This window comes from Tamandua tetradactyla, chromosome 5, assembly GCF_023851605.1.
Source record: "Tamandua tetradactyla isolate mTamTet1 chromosome 5, mTamTet1.pri, whole genome shotgun sequence".
NCBI lineage: Eukaryota > Metazoa > Chordata > Mammalia > Pilosa > Myrmecophagidae > Tamandua > Tamandua tetradactyla.
Window position 1 is genome coordinate 22,765,624 of NC_135331.1, and position 22,979 is coordinate 22,788,602.

The 22,979-nt window shown below is 52.5% G+C and overlaps 1 protein-coding gene and 1 long non-coding RNA gene across 2 annotated transcripts in view; one reads left to right on the forward strand and one right to left on the reverse strand.

Annotated features, from left to right (window-relative positions):
• LOC143683780 (uncharacterized) overlaps nt 1–19,570 on the reverse strand; it is a 71,727-nt gene extending 52,157 nt beyond the window's left edge. Inside the window, exon 1 of the long non-coding RNA XR_013175648.1 lies at nt 19,407–19,570. This is a non-coding gene — a long non-coding RNA (uncharacterized LOC143683780). The remainder of the gene's footprint in view (nt 1–19,406) is intronic.
• SELPLG (selectin P ligand) lies at nt 12,960–19,147 on the forward strand. Its single transcript, XM_077160115.1, has 2 exons — nt 12,960–13,064; nt 17,050–19,147. The coding sequence occupies exon 2, from the start codon at nt 17,055–17,057 to the stop codon at nt 18,345–18,347; it is 1,293 nt and encodes a 430-aa protein (XP_077016230.1). The 5' UTR covers nt 12,960–13,064; nt 17,050–17,054; the 3' UTR covers nt 18,348–19,147.
• Nucleotides 19,571–22,979: the final 3,409 nt, after the last annotated feature.

Genomic DNA, 22,979 nt, shown 5'->3' on the forward strand with positions numbered 1-22,979 from the left:
CTGCGCCTGATCACCGCGGAAAGGTGAGTACCTATTATTAAGTGGGAGTTAAGGGCCGCGGGTTTTCAGGTAGCCCCGGTGACTCGGGAGAGCTCCCCGAGTGATTAAAAGACAGTGCCGACTGCAATCATGGGGCAGTCAGAAAGTTCGCCTCTGCTAGCTCCTTTAAGAGCAGACGGCTCCTGTAAGAGTGAGCCGCCAACTCATAAGCCGACCGAGCCCAGCAATAGTCCCGACACCTCTGACTCTGAGTCAGATAGTGATGGGACCGAAGGTGCGGATGCGCCCCCGTTAATCGACTGGGAGAGGCCCCCTGTCTCGCCCACGCAGCCCTCCGCCCCGCCAGTGGTCACTGTAGGGGCGCGGCAGTTTCCCAGTGATCCCAGCAAGAAACCTCACCGAGAGCTCCCCCTAGTGTCCGAATCTGGTAATTACGCTGGTCCGCCTTTGCGGAACCCGGAACCCCTTGCAGGCGGGCTGGGGGAGGGGCATCTACAGCTGTATCCCCCACCTGAATACTTAGGCCCTCAAGACCCCATATCATCAACAAGTGGAAGGAGGCATTTCTGGAAATGGGCCCCCTCTTTAACCTTTAGGCCTTTCGGTATACTAGGTGGGTACCAACCGCTTAAGCCAGAGCCAGCCCCAGAAATGGACCCGGTTATTATTAATCCCCAAGGTAATAATCAGTACGAAGCATATGATTACAAAGTTTTAAAGGAGTTACGACAAGCTGTCCATCAGTATGGTCCCAATGCTCCTTTCACATTAAATTTAGTTGAAAATCTTTCCGCCCTATGCCATACACCCGCAGACATATACCAACTAGCCCGTGCTTGTCTGCCTCCAGGCCGATATATAGATTGGAAAGCATGGTTTGAGGAGTTAGCTGAAGAGCAAGCCGCAAAAAACGCAGCAAGTAGACGTGGCGGTTGGAATGTAGATATGCTGCTAGGGAAAGGTGCCCACTCCCAAAATCAGACAGGGTTCCCCCCAGAAGTCTACGGACAGATCTTCCGCTGCTTCGTAGGCGCCTGGAAAAAGTTAGCAGGTCAGGGAGAAGCTCAAGCTTCACTTAGCAGCATACACCAGGGCCCCACTGAACCATTCGTAGACTTTGTAGCCAGGATGCAAACTGCAGCTGAGAGAATTTTCACAGACCCAGGAATAGCAGAGACTGTAGTTAAACAAATGATATTTGAGCAGTGCAATAAAGAGTGCAAAGTAATTCTAGTACAAAATAAGGGAAAGAGCTTGACGGACTGGGTTCGGCTGTGCAGGGACGCTGGCAGCCCGTTAACTAGTGCAGGCTTAGCTGCCATGCTGGCCAGCTCCTTACGAATAAATGCAGTGCAAACCGAAAACCCAGGAGCAAAGCCTAAAGGATGCTACCAATGTGGCCGATCGGGACACATAAAAAGAAATTGCCCTAATAAGGACCAACCAACCACCGCCCAACAATCTAATAAGCCTCATGCGACAGCCAGACTCTGTGGCCGTTGCCATAAGGGACCCCATCGCGCAGAAGACTGTAGATCAGCCTTCGATGCGCAAGGTAAGCGCCTTTCTGGCCGTCCTGAGCAAATTCCAAAAAACGGGCAGAGGGGGTCCGCCTTTCCGGTGGGCCCCCTTACTGGCAGTGTGGCGACGCAGTACCCATCCAGCTCCGCGCCTCCCATGGATCAGCAGGACTGGACCTCTGTGCCACCTCCAGGCTCGTACTGACCCCATCTATGGGAGTCCAATCAGTGAGAACCTCCTTTAAAGGGCCCTTACCGCCAGGTACAGTGGGGCTCCTTTTAGGGAGAGCATCTACAGCCCTGAAGGGACTAACAGTGATACCAGGTATTGTGGACCCAGAGTCCACAGATGACACCCGGATTATGATACAATCTCAGCAAGGCACCTTAGTTATTGAAGAGGGTGATAGGATAGCACAGCTTCTACTCCTACCCAGCTTGCATGCACTCCTTCCAAGCAGAAACAAGCAGAGAAAAGATAAGGGAGTTAGGTTTACTGAAGGAGTTTTTGAGGGCCTTCATATGTCCTTAGAGAATCGACCCATGTTGACTCTTAAAGTGCAAGGCCGACCCTTCTTAGGCCTGCTAGATACCGGGGCCGATCGGTCGATTATAAGACAGCAAGAATGGCCCCCTGCCTGGCCGACGTGCAAGGCGGAAGAAACCATTAGAGGAATAGGCCATGTCTCAGCACCCATGCTGAGTGCAACTGCCCTTCATTGGGCAGATGAAGAGGGACATCAAGGTAACTTTCAACCCTATGTACTAGCCTTGCCCGTGTCCCTATGGGGAAGAGATATTCTAGCAAAAATGGACGTTACCTTGACCAGTAACTGTTCTCCAACTTCAAAAAGTCTGTTAAAAGGAATGGGATACGTCCCTGGCAAAGGATTGGGAGTCTCATTGCAAGGGCATACAGCATCCATACAGGCTGCCCCCAATTCTGATAGACGAGGCCTGGGTTTTTCCTAGGGGCCACTGAGGGGAGACTCCCACCCACACCTATAAAACTAAAGTGGAAGACCAGTACCCCGGTGTGGGTGCCTCAGTGGCCCTTACCAAAAGAAAAGCTGTCAGCATTGCATACTCTAGTGTCTATACAGCTAAAAGAGAGCCATATCATTCCCTCCACATCGCCTTGGAACACTCCCGTATTTGTCATAAAAAAGAAATCAGGTAAATGGAGACTGTTGCATGATTTAAGAGCCATCAACAACTGCATGGAGTCCTTAGGACCTGTTCAAATGGGGTTGCCACTCCTCTCGGCCCTGCCAAAACACTGGCCTGTTTTTATCTTAGATCTTAAGGACTGTTTCTTCTCCATTCCACTTCATCCCGAAGACACTCCAAAATTTGCGTTTACTGTGCCCTCTCTTAACCATGAGGAGCCATGCCACCGCGTCGAGTGGACAGTCCTGCCCCAGGGCATGACTAATAGTCCCACCATGTGCCAGCTATATGTTGCTGCAAAGCTGGCCAACACTCGACAACAGTTCCCCCAAGTAAAAATCATCCATTATATGGATGACATTCTCTTAGCCCATAAAGACACAGATCTTCTTAAAACAGCTTTATCACATTTAGTCCTTAGTCTTAGAGAAGCCAACCTGGAAGTGGCCCCTGAAAAAATCCAGATGACAGAGATTACCACCTTCCTGGGGGCAAAAATCATGCCTCAGCATGTTTCCCCCCAAAAAGTGTCTCTCAGAGTAGATGACATACATACCCTTAATGATCTGCAAAAACTTATGGGAGATATCAATTGGGTTCGTCCGTACTTAAAGATCACCAATGCCAAATTAACACCTTTGTTTGATTTGCTAAAAGGAGATTCAGACCTACACTCGCCCCGGTGTCTCACCCCAGAGGCGAGGCAAGCACTACGTCAAGTAGAACAGGCGCTCAGTAGTGCTGCTTTAAAAAGAATAGACCCCCAAAAGCCATTCGAAGCCTGCTTACTGCCAACAAAACTACAGCCCACGGCAGTGCTATGGCAACAGGGACCATTACTCTGGGTCCACCCTGGAATTTCCCCTAAGAAAAGTTTAGAGCATTTTCCTACAGCGATTGCAGAGTTGGCATTGGAGGCCATCAAGAAGGCCATACAGCATTTTGGCCAACAGCCTAAGTACCTCAGAGTACCTTACTCTTCTCAGCAACTTGAGATACTTACTGGATGTATAGATCAGTGGGCCATTCTCCGATGTACCTTTTCAGGAAATATTGATAACCAATACCCAAAAGATCCCCTCTTACAATTCGTTACCCGACACCCAGTGATCTTTCCTAAGGTGACTTCATCTAAACCACTAGTGAACGCACTCACCGTGTACACAGATGGTTCCAGCTCCGGTTCAGGAGCATACTGTACAGAAGGGGGTACTCCCAAAACAGTACTCTACCAACCACAAAGACCTCAATGGGTAGAATTACAAGTCATTATTACAGTCCTAGAGGAATATACCAATCCGCTAAATATTGTATCCGATTCCCTTTATGTTGTGAACTCTGTTGCAGTTTTAGAAACGGTAGGCATCATAAGGCATTCCTCTTCAGTTAGACCATTCTTTGCCAAACTTCAGGAAATAATATATGCCAGACAAAATCCTTTTTACATAACTCACATTAGAGCCCACACAGGCCTGCCAGGCCCCATGGCACAGGGAAATCACGTAGTGGATGTGGCCACTCGACAGCCACATATCTTCCCTGCGCTGACACCGTATCAACAGGCCCAAGAGTTTCATACTAAATTTCATGTCAATGCAAGCACCTTAGCCAGACGGTTTCACATACCGCGTGCAGCTGCCAGAGATATAGTCAGAGCCTGCAATAATTGTGCAGAACAGAGGGTAGTCCCTTCAGTTGGAGTTAACCCCAAGGGCCTCATCCCGGGGGACATTTGGCAGATGGATGTCACTCATCATCCAGAGTATGGCAAAGCCAAATATCTACATGTGTCAGTAGACACATGTTCTCAAATTATATTCGCATCTGCTGAAACAGGAGAGAAAGTCCACCAGGTTATTGCTCATTGCCTCGCCGCTTGGGCGGCTTGGGGCAAGCCAAAAATATTAAAGACAGATAACGGACCTGCTTACACCAGCAAAGCCTTCCAAAGATTTTGTGCAAATATGGAAGTGCAATTAAAACATGGTATCCCCTACAACCCTCAAGGGCAAGGAATCATTGAAAGAGCACACAGGTCTCTTAAAGACTTGCTCAAAAAACAGAAAGGGGGAATAGGCCACGGCCTGTCCCCGAAGGCTCAACTGTCTGTAGCCTTATTTACATATAATTTTCTAAATGAAAACTCACAAGGAATGACACCTGCTCTTCAGCACACTACTCCGAGTCCTCCACATAGAGGTCTAGTCCGTTGGAAGGATGTCCTGTCAGGACAATGGCAAGGCCCTGACCCAGTGCTCAGCTGGGCCAGAGGCTCTGTTTGTGTTTTTCCCCAGGAACCAGGACGTCAACCTGTGTGGGTTCCGGAAAGACTGGTGAGAACCGTGACGTCGCCCGAGGACGCCAAGGAACTGTTGCCCAGAAAATTGATAAGCCTCCAACCAGAGCCACCGGATCCGGTCTCCAACTCTGCTGATGATGGCGACGACCGAAAAGATGACAACAACAGTGCAAGTGACCCTCCGACCGAGTAGAAGAGAGACTAACTTTAACCCCACTTTTCCCACTACGAGCTACTGTGGGACCAAGTCACCTCATGGTTCTCTTGGCCCAGGTTGACCACTTGGATTCTTTTAGCAGTGGGACTCTTAGTAACTCTGCTCATTGTTAAATGTTTGTTAGAACGCTTGTTCCAGACGCAGCAACAGCTACGCGTCACCACTATGTTGGCTATGTCACTCGCCCCTGATGTTCCTGGCAACGACCGTCCCGCTACCCAGTCCTTCCCCTCACTGTATGACCCGTCCCGGCCACTCAGGGCGGGGCGCTCGAAAACAGGATCTGCTGCAAAGCCCATGGCCGTGTCCCGGGTGTAAAAGGCGGCACCAGAAGTCATAATTTTTGTCTAAAGGATGATCTCTACGGCGGAGTCACGGTCCTGGCCAGACTAGACTCCGGCCATTGCACAGAGACACCTAATGACGCTCTCGGCTCTGGTTGCCGCTCTCCTGCCCCCCTACATAACCCAGTTGCGAGGCGAAGCACTGCAGGGAGAGTCACGTGGTTTCCAGCTCACGGGCTCTCCGGTCTCTATATGAGGTGAGCATTCTGGTCGGTGCCAGAGGTTCAGCCGCAAGATGGCTGGAGCCTAGTCCAGACTCCCCAAAGCACCAAATCATGTAGTGGGCCTCTCAGGCTCATGGGAGCACACTCATCAATGGAGACACTGGGTCAAAATGAATAAAAAAGGGGGAGATGTGGAGAGCCGCCTCCCGGGTCGGGCCTAGTGGACACGCCGCAGCCTGCCCTAGAGTTCCCCCCGCCCATCGAGTGAGCCAAGATGGCGCCCGCATCCTGCCTCTGCGTATGACGTACGCGCCCGCCTGCCCTGTCTACCAATCACCCTTGTATACGTGGCGTTAGCCCATTGGGTCTGGATTTTGTATATAAAGGCGTTACCCGGACGGGGAGGGGAATAACCCACAAGGAGCCGTACCTGACGGCCGCATAGAGGTTGTTCCCCCGTGGGGTGTCTTCCCCCGCGTGGAGCCAGTATTAGAGAAAGCTTGCTTAACCCCAGTAAAGATCTGTACTCACAACCGCTGCGTGTTCCGGACTCGTGTCTTCACCAAGGTTAGTCTGTCTGCGTCTCTCTCTCTCTCTCTCTCTCTCCCCGGCCCGGCTCTCGCCGGTTGGGCCTCCTGGTGTGTCGGTCTGCCGAACAGCTGAGGCGTCGTGCGGTCCCGAGGCCAGTTCCTTTTCTTTCTGGGTCAGCGTTTCCTTTCGGAGCGCAGCGCCTCTACCTGTGTCCTCCGCGCGGCTCGCCGCCCTGGGGCCCATGGTGGGTCCTGCCGGACGTCTGCAGGCGGGGTCGGGCCGGAGACCCGCTGCCTGGAGCGGACTGGAGGCCGCCGGGCGGGAGGAGCGCGGCGCCTGGGCCCGTCGACCCGGGAGCTCTTCGTTGCACCAGCGAGGCAAGGCACGGGACGGCAGCCAGGCCCTGAGCTGAGTGAGAAGTCGCGGACACCAGTAAATATCAGATTAAAGCTAAATAAGATTCACTGGTTTCGGCCACCTAATGCACCCTCTCTTTGTGTCTGTGGCATTACGTGGTATCAGAGCCATGCTTACCACTAGTGCTCACAGTTCCCCACCAACCCTCACGCCCCTCCCAGAAACAACAAGAGAGCAAAATGCAACCAAATAGACCGCTGCACAGACAGCCCTACAGGCAACAAGGATGCCCTCGGTGCCCGCTGTGAAGCCAGGTATGTTTATCCACCCACTAATGCAAGGAAGACTGCATTCAGTGCAAAAACCACTCACTTGGAAGTGTTCAAGTTTAAGGCAGTTTTTAGACTGCTTGAAAATCATTTTTAATCACCCAGCATCCACCTGTAATGGAGCTCCACGTGAGTGCCTGGTGAGATGGGGCTGCTCCCACAGTAACAGGCTGCTAGTTAATACCCAGGGACACACACCTCCCCATGAGGTCCATGGATGGAGCTTGGTTCCCAGGCTAGCCCGGGGGCACTGAGCTCGGGTATATAGAGGTCCTTATACCCACTGGTTTTGCTAGCTCCACTTCCTGTTATGCACCCCAGGAGCTCACATGGTGCTGCGGGTGGGTGGGGTGGTGGTGGGGGCTGGATGGATGTTTCACCCTCTTGGACCCAAAATAGCAGGCAAAGTCAGCAAAGAGCACCTATGGTAATATATGAATTCCTTCAAGCATTGTATTGTGATTGAACCCGGGCTTTGCAATCAGACAGCCTGAGTTTCAACTCTGGCTCTGCCACTTAACTAGTTATGTGACCTTAGGCAAGTTCCTTTAACCTCTCTGGACCTTGGCTTTCATATCTATAAAATGGGGATACTAAAATAGCACCTGCCACAAGGGGCAACTGTGATGTTGAAATGAATCAGTATATGTCAAGAGCCCAAGACAGTACCTGGCATGTGTTGGAAGTTAGCAATTGTTCCCACATAGCAGGCACTGTGCTTGGCCCAGGATATGCAACAGTGAGCAAGACAAACACGGTTCTCCTGGAGCCACCTGATTTGTGAGAGAGGTATGCATTTATCCAGTTAACACGCCCATGTTAGAGAAAGTGAGGGCAGGCTGGTGAGGGAAGGCTTTTCCTGAGTTGGTGAGACATGAATTGGGGTCTGAAGAGTGAACAGGAGTCTCCCAGGCAGTGTGCAATAAAGAGTGCCCCGGGCAAAAGAAATAGCACATGCAAAGTTCTTATGGGGTGGGGTGGGGGGAGAAGAGAAGAGCTGCTAAAGGAAGGAACCAAAACAAAGAACATTCTCGGCCATGTTGGAGATTTGAGCTTTATCCTAAGAGTGATGAGGAGCTCTTGAATCCAGCGTAGGGAGAAAGTTCCTGCACTTGGTGCAGAGAAGTGCCCTCTGCTCCTTATACATTGAGGGGTGATACCCCCGAAGTCTGTAGCAAGCTTTGCTTTTAAATGTTAAGGTAGATGGGCTCGGGGAACCAGAGACAAGGTGGTTGGGCTGTGCCCACAACGGCAGCCCAGCCTACTCTCAGCCTTCCCCCCCATCCTTCTCTCACTGATTCCTTGTCTTTTTTGCATTAAGGATTCAGAGCTCCATTTTCTAGAGGAGACAACCTCAGAGAGCTTAAGTGAATTCCCTAAAGCCACACAGCAAGTGTGAAGCAAGGGCTCCGTTCTGATTCATAGGCTCCATCCGTGTTCCATGGCCTGGACTGGTGGCATTTGAACTGACCACTGACCTGTAAGCTCCATGAGTGCAGGGACAGTCTCCCTTCTGTTTGTGATTCATCCAAGCTCCTCACACCTGTCAGGGCCCCATAAATGGGTGCTGCTGGCAGCATCATCTCAAGCAGCCTGTTCCATTCTGCCCATCAGTAGGGCGAGGTCAGGCACACTTTTACTACTCTCTGAGGCCCCTCAGAACCCATGGCCCCCATTTTTCTAGGACAGCAAACTTTGGCCACAGGCCCAATCCAGCCCTCCGCCTGTTTATGTAAATAAAGGTTTATTATAACACAGTCACCATCATTTACATATGTCTATATACTTGTCCACCTAATGGGGCACGAGTGCTCTAGCTATAAGCATTAACACAGAAACAGAACTTGAATGCCTGCATCATATTCTGTCAAGGGACAAGTTTCTGTGTTGTGGGATGTTGATTCTTCCCAATAGTTCTCTTATGCATCATTGCTTCGAACACTGATGTTCATAGCAGCCTTATTCACGATTGCCAAAAGGTAGAGAGACTCCACATGCCCATCAACTGATGAATGAATAAACAAAATGTGGCATATCCATCCAGTGGATGCAGTTTGGCTGTGACAAGGGGTGAAGTCCTGAAACGTGTGACAATATGGATGAACCTTGAGGACATGGTTAGAAAAGTAGACTGGACACAAAAGGACAGATGTTGTGGGATTGCACTTTATGAAATAAACAGAATATCTAAGTTCATAGAGACAGATAGTGGATTAGAGGTTACCAGGGGCTGGGAGGGGAAATGGGGAGTTCGTCGATGAGTTTCTGTTTGGGATGATAGAAAAGCTTCAGTAATGGATGGGTGGTGATGGTCAATGGCTGTGAATCGTTTACCTGAAGGTGATTTAAATGGGAAATTTTATGATGCACATATGTTACCAAAATAAAAATTAAAGAGCATAGATCATTCTATATTTTTAAGAATTTGGGGCTGTCTTCCTGGGCCCCGCTCCTTGAAGTGGAAAGATACTCTCTTTGACTGCTTGAGCTTCCCAGGTGGGGTTCTATGGTCTTCACGTAGACGAGGTGAACCAGAATCCTCAGGAAGATTAGCTTCTCTAAAAAGTTGCTGCTCAAGTTTTACCTTGAAATAGCTTACAGACATCACCTTATATATAGTGACTATGCGTCACCTTACGTATGATAGTGCTTTCTGGTGTTCGCAGATACTCACCTGCACTCCCTGTTCAGTTGTATCATCTCAGGCTTGGGCTCAGGACCCAGGGCTCAGGGTCCATTCTAGTTTTAAACTATACAGAATTAAAGGCTCTCATTCTTATCTGGGCTCCTGTGTTCCATTTGTTCAAATGAGCTGTCCAGACAGTTTGAGTAAGATTAGATGCTGCAGAAAATTTAGGTTCCAGACAAAATAAACCTTTCATCCTTTGGTATCAAAGAGTAGGTGTGGTTCTAAAATATAGATACTCTTCCTTACCCCTGTGTTCTGAATTACCTTAATCCTGACCTGATCAGCTTCGCTCTTGTCTCTAAATACCAGGTTGTAGATTGTTCTAGTTTGCTAGCTGCCAGAATGCAATATACCAGGAACGGAATGGCTTTTAAAAAGGGGAATTTAGTAAGTTGGTAGTTTATAGTTCTAAGGCCAAGAACATGTCCCAATTAAAACAAGTCTATAGAAATGTCCAATCAAAGGCATCCAGGGAAAGACACCTTGGTTCAAGAAGGCCGATGAAGTTCAGAGTTTCTCTCTCAAGTGAGAAGGCACATGGCGAACACGGTCAGGGTTTCTCTCTCGGCTGGAAGGGCACATGGCGAACATGGCGTCATCTGCTCGCCTCTTCTCCTGGCTTCCTGTTTCATGAAGCTCCCCGGGAGGTGTTTTCCTTCTTCATCTCCAAAGGTCACTGGCTGGTGGACTCTGCTTCTCGTGGCTGTGTCGTTCTGCTCTGCTCTCTCTGAATCTCTTTCTCTGTCCACAATGTTTCTCCTTTTATAGGACTCCAGAAACTAATCAAGACCCACCCACATGGGTGAAGACACATCTCCCCTAATCCAGCTCAACAATCACTCTTGACTAAGTCACATCTTCAGGAAACTGTAATGATCTAATCACAGTTTCACACATACTGTACTGAATACAGATTAGAAGAAACGGCTTCCTTTACAAAATGGGATTAGGATTAAAACATGGTTTTTCTAGGGTCCATACATCATTTCAAACCAACACACGGTCCACCTGCCTGGATTTCAGTCAAGGCTCTTTGCCACTTACTCCGTGTGACCTTGGCTAAGGTACCCTCTCACTCTGACTCTGTTTCCTCATTACATGCGCCAAGAGATGCAAAGCACTCAGCCCAGTATCTGGCACATTGTGGAAGGGATAAGTGTGAGGCATTTGCATTACTAGGCTTTTGCAGGGCTGAGGCTCTGGAAAAGGTACAGTGACTTGCCCAAGTTCACACAGCTTTCCAGCTGGGCCCCAGGGTCTGGCAAGTTGCTCCTCTGGGGCACTGCCTCTGGGTGGTTTGCAGATCTCACATGGGTATAGGGGACCGGTGCTGGGTCTGGGGCAGTGTTCCCTTTTCCCCAGTCCTACCCCTCCTGTGGGTACAGGAGAGGAGCAGCTTGGAGGAGGAACCTGCCTCCAAGTTTTGCTTGTGGCTGTGTTGGGGGTGGGAGGAAGCATCTGGAGGATGTGGGGGCTCTGTATCCGTTCACTCCAGATCCCTCTAAGCAACGCCTGCCCCAAGGCTGCCGCTGAGTCCAAAGGCCTATACCACCCGATTCTTCACTCTTCTGGGGTGGCCAATGTGATGTGTCCGGTTTACCTGGGACTTTCCTGGCCTTAACACAGAACCCTGGGTCAGTCTCAGGCAGACCGGGACGGTTGGTCACCGCTGTGCAAACGGGTGCAGAGAATCCCTGGTACGCACAGAGCCAGGCTCCCAGCTGGCCTTTCCCACCGCCATGCTGGGGCTGGTCCACCTTCCCAGCCTGAAAGGCAGGCTATGGACTGCGGTGGAGTTCCCCTCAGAGCCTCCCTTCTTTCCCTCCAACTTGGCTGTTCTTGGAGAACCTTCCATCTGTCGAGGTTTCCCACTTTACAGATATAGACCCGAGGTCTCGGAAGGGAGAGGCACCCCAGGGTCACATGGCCCCCAGACTCCCGCCTCGCCCTGAGCCTGAAGTACGGTGTTGGACTCTTGGTCCGGATGTGATGTTTTCAGGGTAACTCAGAGATGACAGGTGTAAATGGGCCTCTTGCTGCCCTGCTTTCACCACAGGCTGGTCCCGACACAGGCCCGTCCATCCTCCAGTGTGCTCAGGCTATGAAGAGATCTTTCTGGAATGCCTGTGTTTCAGTTTCTTGTCGTTACCATGCAATGGGTTGGCTTAACAGCAGTAATTTACTGGCTCGGGGTTTCAAAGGCTAGAGGCGTGCTTCCTCCCGGGGTTGGCATCACTGGCTGGCCAGCCGTCTCCGGAGTTCCTCGGCGCTCCTGTCAGATGGCAGTGCCACGGCAGCATCTGCTTTCCCTTCCGGGGTCTGCTTGACTTCCGGCTCCTGCCTGCTCCCTGGCTTCTCTTTCCGTCCCAATTTTACTCTGCTTTTAGGAGAGTGGGATGTTGGGCTCGGTGAGTGTGGGCCCCTGCCAGCTGTAGCTTCCTAAGGTGATTGAGTTGTTGTCATGGTGAACACCTGCTGGTTCTCTGGCTTTCCTTTTTCAACAGCCCGTGTTGCAGGCAGCGTACGTATGAGCCCTCTCTGCAGATGTCCTGAGCCCCCGCTGAGGCCTCCCACCCTTTGTCCATGCTATCCTTTCTGCCCGGAACAGCCTTTCCTCTCCTCCTGGGCTGCCCACCTGGCCACCCTCTACTTGTCATTGCAAGTGTCACCTCTCCTTGGAGCAGTGCCTCCCTCACTGGGTGGGTTAGAGGGCCCTCCCCACTCACCCCAGGGTGCCGCTGACTGCAGGATGTCTTAATAGTGTGTTCACTTATTTACTTGCCCATCTCCCCACCAGAGGGAACAACCTGGAAATTGTTCGCCTTGGGATCCCAGAGGTTTTGGATTGCATCGGTGCATCTCAAGACACTGTTTTAATCTCAGAAAGAATGACTGCTTTGGATTTATAAACCACGTATAGATTTGCTCTCGGTGTCTTCTCCGCGCCCCTTCTTGGGCAGGAAGTGAGGACCGCCCTCTTTTCTATCTGATCACTCCCTTCCTTCCAAGGGCGGGGACCTGTCTTGCCCATGGCCCGGGGAGTGATGCTGCGGCCTTTCTCAGCTTGGGTCCCCAAACCAAAGGGGCCCCTCACCAGAAAGTTTCCGCAGGGTGCTTGGAGTTTCCATGATCCCTGGTACCCAAGCGTGAGGTCAGACACCGCCGGAGCCCCAGTTCCCCAGAACCCAGCGTGTCTCAGTGAAGAAGGTTGTCACTTAAGCTGTCACAGACAAGGGGGTGTGGGCCATCACGTGGCCCCGAATGAGTAATCACATTCTCGCTTCCTTCTTCCACACTAGGCCGTTGGGGGTTGGCTGGGGCGGGGTCCTGGCGGGGGTGCACAGCGGCGCGGGTGGCTGGTGTGGGCTGGGGCCTCATCGCTAAAGCAAAGAAGCCACTTCTCCTGGGCCCATGAGGCAGCTCTTCCATGCTCTGCTGAGCACGGTAAGTGCTGGCTTGAAAAGCCACAGGGCGTGGCTGGGGGGCCCAGGGGGCCAGCCGGGGGACCTCCCTTTGCTGCAGACCCTGGGGAGAGCAAGCCAAGGCCCTGCTGGGCGCTGAGGACCCAACTTGTCCAGGAGTCCGTGGTCACCACTGGTGTCTCTTCCAGATCTTTCTCCCCTCCACTTCCAACCTGTGCCCCTGTCAGATTTGCCGGCAGCCTACTGGCTTATGGGGGGCAATTCAAACTTAAACACCAGAGAACCATGGGCGTTTCCCCAGAACGTCTCCTACCCTCTCCTTCTGTGGGTGAGAAGCCGAGGCCCAGAGAGACGAAGGGATTTGCGTAGAGGTAGAAACAGGAAACGGAATTCGGTCTGGGAGATTCCAGAATGGAGGAGGGGAGCACAGGATTTATATCGAAGCTGCTTATGTTTGGATCCATTAAACTGTTTTCAAAGAGGCAGTCTTCACGCTTGTTGTAAGTTGGAGAGAATAGACTTGTTCAAAGCAAAGTATTAAGATAAAAGAATTAAGACACTATTGTTAGCAAAAGAGAGAATAATTTCTAAAAAATAGAATACCCATTATTTGGGGTGCTTTGGGGATACCAAAGGAGACTGTTGGGGGACCAGTGGCTGAAGCCATGAACAAGGCTGTTGAGTTGCCCAAGATGACACAGCTTGTGGCAGAGCTGGGATTTGATCCTGGTTTAATGTGACAACTTCCCTAAGTCAGGACAGGGGCCAGTCCTATCCACCAGGACCGGGACCTCCAGGGGGGTCTGGGGGGGCCACCTGGGCCCTCAGTATCACTTCCTTGTCCACGTTGATCCCCCCCTTCCCTTGGGTGACTGCTTAGCCCAAACCCTGTTATGCTCTGTCTTTCGGATTCTAAGATTCCAAGATCCAGAATGCGGGGGCTCCGCTTCCAACATTCCAAATGGAAATTCCAAGCTTTTTGGGGGTCTTTGTTGTGCAGCAGGGGGAAGCTTTGCCCAGGAGGGGTCTCCGGAGCTGGGAAGCACCCCATCCTGTCCCTCCACATAGCTTGGGTGGGGCTCGGGGCAGAAGCAACCTGATTTTAGGGTGAAAGGCAGGAAACAGTACAGTCTCTGACCTCTATTTGGCAGCATCAAGACAGATAGGATGTGACGGCTTTGGTCCCCTCTCTGGGTCCTGCCCGGGCCCCCTTCCTCTGAGAAGTGATTTGTTTTCTGGCCTTCTGAGCAGAAAGGTGGAAGGAGGGACCCCGAGGAAGGGACCTCACCGCTTGGAGCCTTGCTTTCCCAGTCTGTGCAATGGGACTCCCGACTCTTAATAGGAGTGAGGATGAAAGCGGCCATCACTTAGTGGGCTAATGAAATGATCCATGCACAGTGGGCATTTTTATAGTAAGTCATTTTCATAATTTATAATAAATTTATTTTAGTCAGTAAGCAAATAATCACTATTCTACTTGCTATCCAGAGTTGGCAAACTCAGCTCCTCTCCTGCTATTGCTTCAGCCTTCGTGCAACCACAGACCCTTTTGGAGTCTGTTTTCTTTTCTTTTCTTTTTTTTTTGGTGTCTTTTATTTATTTCCGCATCAACTGGTCCGGATGCCTGCCCTGCCCAGGTCTGGCCCGAGGCTTGCGGTGCCCATAGCCTGTTGTATGGACGGAGCCAGACTCGGGTGACTAACTGCTGGGATGGAGGGGTTTCCCAGGATGTAGGACTCTGGGGCTAAAACTGGGAAAGTCCTGGACAAACCAGGATGAATTGGATGCCCCAGGGCAGATGCAGGCAAGGGAATTTGGGCTTTCGTGGTGGGCCCCCACCTTATCTTGGCAGGTAGCGGCTGGTGGAGGAGGTATCTGCTCCCATGCAGGACCCGGCCACTGCCCTCGCTATCATGGGACCCAGATGGCACCCTGCTGGAGTCCAAGGCTTCCTTTCCTCTGCAGCTCTGTCCTCAGCCCGACAGAAGGCCCTTCCAAATGAAATACCATCCTTGCTGGGTGCCCGGCACCAGGGGCGGGGAGGCCTCCAATGCAGCACCTCGTTTCAACCCTGACCATTGCTGGAAGCAATATTGCCCCATTGGAGGCTCAGAGAGGGTGCAGCGACCTGCTCCAGGCCAGACCCCTGCTAACTGGGGGCCCGGTATGGGGTCCAGGCCCATGCCTCTCCTCAACCCTGGGCTCTCCCTGCATGCTGGGGTCTGTGGGATGGGTGCAGGAGAGGGGTGCTGGCTCTAGGGCAGCCGAGAGCGGGGGCCTGCCTGGGAGAACATGACCCCGGTCTCCATGTTGTCTTCCTGGCTCCGGGCTGCAGAAGGTGGGGCCCCGATGGGCGAAGGTGCCTCCTCTGACCCGACCCGGGAGCTGGTGGGCTGGGCCTTGCGTTTTGTCCCCTCCCTTTCCTTTTCCAGGAAGTGGCTGAGGTTTCTGCCTTCCAGAAAATGAGAACTCCTGAGAGTGGGGGTGGTGGGTGTGAGCCTTTCAGAATTATGAAATTATGTCTCTGAGCCGGTGACTTCTTCTTAAGGCCCTCCGCTCCTGGGAAAGTGGGGCCCAGGTGCGGCCATATACTTTTCCCCAAGTAGCAAGTCCACCCCATGTGCAAAGAAACTCCACCATCCTCAAGGCCGGTTGGAGGGCAAAGATTGTGTGTACGTGTTTGTGTATGTGTATTTGTCTGTGGTGAATGTGGCACACTTATTATGCTTTTTTTATTATTAACTTAAAAATTTTTTTAAACACCAAAAATCATCAAACAAACACAAACATTCTAACTTTTGATCATTCCATTCTACATATATAATCAGTAATTCACAATATCATCACATAGTTGCATATTCATCATCATGATCATTTCTTGGAACATTTGCATCAATTCAGAAAAAGAAATAAAAAGAAAACAGAAAAAAGTTTCATGCATACCATACCCCTTACCCCTCCCTTTCATTGATCACTAACATTTCGATCTAAATTTATTTTAACATTTGTTCCCCCTATTATTTATTTTTATTCCATATGTTTTGCTCACCTGTTAATAAGGTAGATAAAAGGAGCATCAGACACAAGGTTTTCACAATCACACAGTCACATTATGAAAGCTATATCATTATACAATCATCTTCAAGAAACATGGCTACTGGAACAGAGCTCCACAGTTGCAGGCATTTTCCTCTAACTTCTCAAATACACCTTAAACTAAAAAAGGGATATCTATAAAATGCGTACGAATAACCTCCAGGATAACTGCTCCACTCCGTTTGTAGCCTCTCAGGCCCTGATACTTTATTTTGTCTCATTTCTTTCTTCCCCTTTTCGTTCGAGAAGATTTTCTCAATCCCTTGATGCTGAGTCTCAGCTTGTTCTAGGATTTCTGTCCCACATTGACAGGAAGGTCCCACCCCTGGGAGTCATGTCCCACCTAGAGAGGGGGAGGGTGGTGAGTTTGTTTGTTGTGTTGGCTGAGAGAGAGAGAGGCCACATCTGAGGCTTCAAACTCTACTCATGCATCCTATGCACAGACAATAAATGATTGGTCTATTTAGGAATTATACACAGGTGCTATTGTACTCTGATAATATATGATAAATGTCTACAAGAAATAGAAACTAAGAAGGAATGAAATGAGAAAGCTAATATTACTAGCTCTTTTATTTTCTTTCTATACCCCAATGGATTGTCTTGCCTACCCATGAAAAGTCCTAACCAAAAGGATAGGGAGGCCAATAAAGTTGGTATGCGTCACATAGAGGAAGTTGAAGGGGCCCCTGCACGGTTTTACTGATGCGGAGGAATGATAATAACAGCTGCCATTGGCTAAGGGCCTGTTCCCCACCTGCCACATGCTGGATACTTGGGCCCCGAGAATGCTGAAATCCGCGTTGCCTGCTGCAGACGGGGGCCGCCTGCAGACACGGAATCCACAGCAGTGCTTGGGTCCCAGGGCGATGCCCTCCTGATGCCCCTCTGTCCATGCCCCCCCCCCCCAGGTGCAATGCCTCTGCAAGCCCTCCTGCTGCTGAGCCTCCTGGGCCCTGGCAGCAGCCTCCCACTGCTGAGGACCACAGAGCTCCAGCCGGACCTTAACCAGACAGAGCTGAGCCAGACCCAAGACTTCGACGAGGAGGATGACTACCCCTTACAAAACACAGACCCTCCAGAGATGCTTGAAAATAGCACCTGGGCTCTTCTGAGTTCTGAGCCTCTGGCTGGGATGGGAACACTGGGGCAGAGAGTCTCTGTGTGGCCTGGAACCCCTGAGCCAGCCACTGTGGAGACTGCCACAAGGGCCTCTGCTGGCTTGGGGACGCTTCGCAGGGAACCCATCACCCAGGGAACTGCAGTCACACAGGACTCTCTGATCACAGAAGGGGCCACTCTGATATTTCCCATCACTGAGGCTCCAGCCACGGAGGCCCCATCCACGGAACCTCCTGCCACGGAGGCCCTGTCCACAAACCCCCCAGCCACGGAGGCCCCATCCACAGAACCTCCCGCCACGGAGGCCCTTTCCACAGAACCCCCAGCCACGGAGGCCCCGTCCACGGGGCCTGCAGTCACCGAGGCCCTGTCCACAGAACCCCCAGCCACAGAGGCCCCATCCACGGAACCTCCTGCCACGGTGGCCCTGTCCACAGAACCCCCAGCCATGGAGGCCCCATCCACGGAACCTCCTGCCACAGAGGCCCTGTCCACAGAACCCCCAGCCATGGAGGTCCCGTCCACGGAGCCAGCTGCCACAGAAATCTCCTCCATGGAGCCCACAGCTACAGTCGCCCTGTCCACGGAGTCAGCCACCACAGAGGCCCCGTCTACAGAACCTGTCACCACAAGGGGTCCAGCCATGGTCCTTCCTGTGACCTCTGACCCTCACAACGAGACCACCGTGGCAGCCAGCAATCCCTCCATGGTCTTCATCAACCAAAGGGAAAACAGGCAGGGCCTGTCCCCGGGGAGCTCGGTGGTCCCGGATCCCACGGGGTTCCCAGCCCGCGTGGCCGTGAGGCAGTGCCTCCTGGGCATCCTCATCCTGGCCGTGGTGGCCACCGTCTTCCTCGTGTGCACCGTGGTGCTGGCCGTGCGCCTGTCCCGCAGGAACCACACGTACCCGGTGCGCGGCTACTCCCCCACCGAGATGGTCTGCATCTCCTCCCTGCTGCCCGACGGCGCCGACGCGCCCGCCGCCGCCAACGGGGCCCCGCCCGGGGCCAAGACCCAGACTCCGACGCCGGCGCCCCGAAGGGACCGGGACGGAGACGACCTGACGCTGCAGAGCTTCCTTCCCTAGCGACGCCGCCTCGCCTCCCCCTCCCCCCGCCCGCCCCCGGGCGTCCCTGCCTCAAGGGGGGTGGGGTGGGGGGGTGGTCACGTGGGAAGGCAGCCTGGCAGCCCCTCAGGACCTAGAGCCCCCCCCCACCTCCCCAGGCCCTGCGGCCAAGCCGGGTGGCGAGGTGAAGCGCCCCCTGCCCGCTCCAGCCTCTTCAGTGGGACCCGGCCGCCTCTGCACCCAGGGCCCTGGGTAGGCGGCCGTCCGGCCCAGAGAGCTCTTCTCCAGCTCCCCATGTGCCACCCATACCAGGCCCCTCTGACCCCTCGCACAGCGGTTCTTCCCCCCCCCCATCCCCTCTCACCCCGAGGCCACTGAGGTCTCACCCTGGGCACCCAGGGAGGACCTGAAGCTCCCAGCCCCCCACCTACCCCCTTGCCATTTGTCCTGGTTGTCATGGTTACCAATCCTGAAGGGGGCCTTTGGGGGAGGGGTGCCCAGGAGAGATGGGTTCCTGAGGCTGCTTCCCCGAGAAGGAGACGATTCGGGGTCTTCTTGGAAACTTCTCGGGGGAAGCCAGGGAGAGGCCCTGGCTGTGAGGGTCAGGGAAGGTTTGAAGACTACAAGGCCAGACCCTTCCTTGGGGGATTGTGCGGACCAAGGCGTCTCCATCTGGTGACCGTAGCCCCCCGTCCTGCCCTCTCTCGCCTTCCCTGTGGCCCTGATCAGGGTGGGCTCCTTCTTAGTTCACCGAAGTGTCCCCACGGCCCGGCCCAGGGCCTGGCACAGTGTAGGCACTCAATAAATATTTGATGAACGAATGATGGCTGAATCCTTTAAAACATCAAGGATGCCTCCTTCCGGGGCAGTCTCCCCTGAATTCTCTATTCCCCAGTGTGAAGTGGGGGTAGGGGTGTGTCCTAGTTTGCTAGCTGCCAGAATGCGATATACCAGAAACGGAACAGCTTTTAGAAGGGGGAATTTACTAAGTTGCAAGTCCACGGTTGTAAAGCCCTGAAAATGTTCCATCTAAAGCAAGGCTATAGAAATGACCAATCAAAGGAATCCAGGGAAAGATACCTTGGTTCAAGAAGGCCGATGACGATTTGGGGTTTCTCCATCCACTGGAAGGGCACATGGTGACCATGGCCGTGTCTGCTAGCTTTCTCTCCGGGCTTCTTGGTTCAAGAAGCTCCCCCTGGGGTGCTTTCCTTCTGCATCTCCAAAGCTCTCTGGCTTCACAGACTCTGTAGCTCTTTCTAAAATGGTTCCCTCTTAAAGGGTTCCAGCAAGCAACCCCACCTTGAATGGGTGGAGACACACCTCCCTGGAAATCAGCTTATCGAAACTTACCACCCACAACTGGGTGGGTCACATCTCCATGGGAATAATCAAAAGGCTCCCAGCCATCCAGCAATATTACATGAGGATTAAAGGACATGGCTTTTCGGGGGTCCACCACAGATTCAAACAGGCACAGGGTGGGAGCTGGTCCTTAGCTGTTCACCCTCAGGAAGCCCCCTTCACAAGCTGTTAGGGTGACTGCCATATTGATTCTTGGGCGACTGGGGTACCTTGGAATATCCTTGGACCAGCTGGCTGATTGGGGTGAGGGTGGCTGACTCAGCGACCACTTTATCTATCTCCCCCCACTGCGGCCCTCTTCTGGCCTACAGAATTTGGTTTCCCCAAATCTCAGACAAATACTCACCTAAACATAAACGTGGTCCTCCCACCAACCCACCCTGGACTCTGCTCTATGCCTCAGAGCAACTCCTTACACTGAAGAGGGCTGCAGCAGCCCATGACGCTTGCCACAACTCACAGGGTTAATGGATAGCGATTGTTACCCACACTTTACCCAAAGTTTGGGGTTGGCAAACATTTCCTTAAAGGGAAAGTTAGTAACTATTTTAGGCTTCACCAGCCACTTGGGCTTTGTGGCAACTATTCAGCTCTGCTACTGTAGCCTGACAGAATTCCTAGACAATGCATAATCGAGGGGGTGTGCCATGTTCTAAGAAAACTTTATTTACAAAGACGGGCAGCAGGGGCATGGATCAGGCTCTGTACATTTGCCCATCCTTAATTTAAGTGGAGGGTGACCAGCTGTCCCAGTCTGCCCAGAGCATTGCTGGTTTTAGCACTCAAAGTCCCATCGCCTGGGAAACTCTTCCATCCTGGACAAATCAGGAGGCCTGGCCAGTCTATTTAAGCCACAAGCTCGAGGATGCATGCAGCACATCAGTCAAAATGCACAGGGACCCCGGAAAGCGGAGGCTATTGTTACCCCCATTTGAAGGATCAAAAAGCTGAGATTGTAGAGAGGTGCAGTGACTGGTCCACGGTCAGTGGCTGAGCTGGGATTTAAAACTCTTGATCTCCTGCCTCTGTAAACCTTCTGGGCATCTGCATATGGGGAGAAGGAAGCTGCTGCTTAAATTATACACTGCTCTGCCTTCTGCGAGAGGAACAAAATATCTCCAGTGGCTTCTCTGGGAGTGAAAGGTGAGGACCCCCACTCCAGCCTGCAAAGAAGGAATTCAAGGAGAGGGTTGAGTCTGGGACAGAGGGATGGGGAGAAGAGCAGTATGGATGGGGGAGGCAGGGGATGGGCATGGCAGCAGCAGGTCTGTAACAATCAGCCAAGTGGGGAAATGACAACACATTTCTGGAATTGGTGGCGCCTGCCCCCTCTGCTGGAACCTTCGGGACCAGTCTGGTACACACCAGAAAGGTGTATTTCAGGTGCTTTGGGCAGGGGGTGGCTGATGGAAGCGAGGTGGGGTATCCGTGGGGTGCCAGCCCTGGAGAGGGCAGGCTGATGGTTTGGAGAAAGGTGAGTCTGTCTTCCCCTTGAGCATGGTCAGGAGCTCAGGGAAGGAGAGCGGAGGGGCTGAAGGACTTCGGGACATCTGAGTAGTTTCCAGGGATCCTGCCACCTCATCCTTCTGGGTAGGGGGCAGGTATTCCTTTTCCCCTGAAGGTCCCGGAGCACCCCCCATTCATTCGAGGACGCTGTGTGTCCACCCAGGTCTGGCTTTCCATTTGTCTGTCGGGGGAAGAAGTTCCCCCTCTTTAACTCTCCAAGGGCAGGATTTAATGATTCGACATTGGCAGTGATGGATGCTTGGAGTAGACACCAGGGGGCGCCTGCTGCCTGCTCTTGGAGCCACGGGACGCCTGGCGCTTTCCTCCGTCCAGTCTCTGAGGCTGAAGGAGGCGGGATCCTTTTCATCCTTTTCCAGGAATGAGCTTCAAATCCAGCGCTGCATCGGCAGATGTTTAATCACCTACCCAGGGTGGGGTGGGGGGAGCCCTAGTTTGCAGCGTTCGCTAATTTCCACGGGGTGGAGGCTCCCACGGCGGATTTTGAGGTTCCAATGTGATAGCACACACGGTACAATAAATGTAAATAATCCCAAGGACGTAGCTAATTGTAAGGCATAGTAAAATAATGAGGAAGCGATGTGTTTGGGGGTATTTATGTGCTTGTTTTTACGTATAGTATCGCTAGACTATATTAATAAAATGAATATAATGGATACTTTAAACAACTGGACCGTAAAATTCTGGAAGTTGGAGGGTTGGTTCCCACGAAAGCTCAGGCCGGCCCCTGCACTCCACTGTGGCGTCCTCTTGCCCTCGAACGGCCACCAGCCTGAATTGCCCCCTTTGTCCATTCGGCAAACATTTCCTGAGCACACACCCCTGCAATATCTCCAGGAATTGCCCAAGCTGCTTTCAGAAGAGGTGCTGGTATTCCCCCCATTTTGCAGCAAAGGAAACTGAGGCTCAGGGAGGTGATGTCACCTGCCCCAGATCATGCATGAGGATTTGGGATTGGAACCCAGGCCTGAATCAGAAGGCCATGTTCTTAGCACAATGTCATGCCGCCCTTGAGATCCCAGTGGGGTTCTGGGGGAATCCCATGTCCCCCACTCTGCCCCTGCTGACCTGCCCTGGCGCCTGGAAGTCCCCCGCTAGTCACCCTTTGTGACTCCTGGGAGCTAAGGGAAGGCATTTGGGAGGGTGATGCGTTTACTCACGCCAGAGCAGAACCCAGCCCTCTCCTTGCAGATATGACAGAGCTGGGGCCCAGGACAAAGAGGAATGGCAAGGGCCAAGGAGTTGGTGCTTATTGAGCGCTTACTGCATGCCCAGCTCCCCGCCAACCCTTTATCTGCATTATCTGATTTGGACTTCACAACAACCCTAGGAAGTATTGCTGCTCATTTAGTACGAGGACCCAGGTTCACAGAGCTGAACCGTTGCTGAGAGCACGGACTCTGCTGAGTTCAGCTCTGCAGGCAGGGAAGGAAGGAGGGTAGACAGGAAAGGGGCGGGTGGCGGGCTAAGTTTACTCACAAGCTCCCTTGTTTCTTAGAAGCTGAGGCGGCCGCCCCTAAGGCTGGTTCAGCTGGCAGCTGATCTGCAAAAGGGCTCCCCCAAACTCGCTCCCCAGATCCTGCTCCCCCAGCCAAGCCATAGACCTTTATGGAACACCCGCTGTGTGCCTAGGCCCAGGGGATGCCAGGGGGGCCGAGTGGACTTGGCGATGCCCTCGAGGCTTATGGTCTAGAGGGGGAGACAGAGATGAATCAAATGATCACCCAGAAAAATGTCAGATTATGCCTGGCCCCAGAGCGCTGA

Coding starts and splice junctions, on each gene's coding strand:
- SELPLG (XM_077160115.1), top strand. CDS start 17,055: ATGCCTCTGCAAGCCCTCCTGCTGCTGAGCCTCCTGGGCCCTGGCAGC.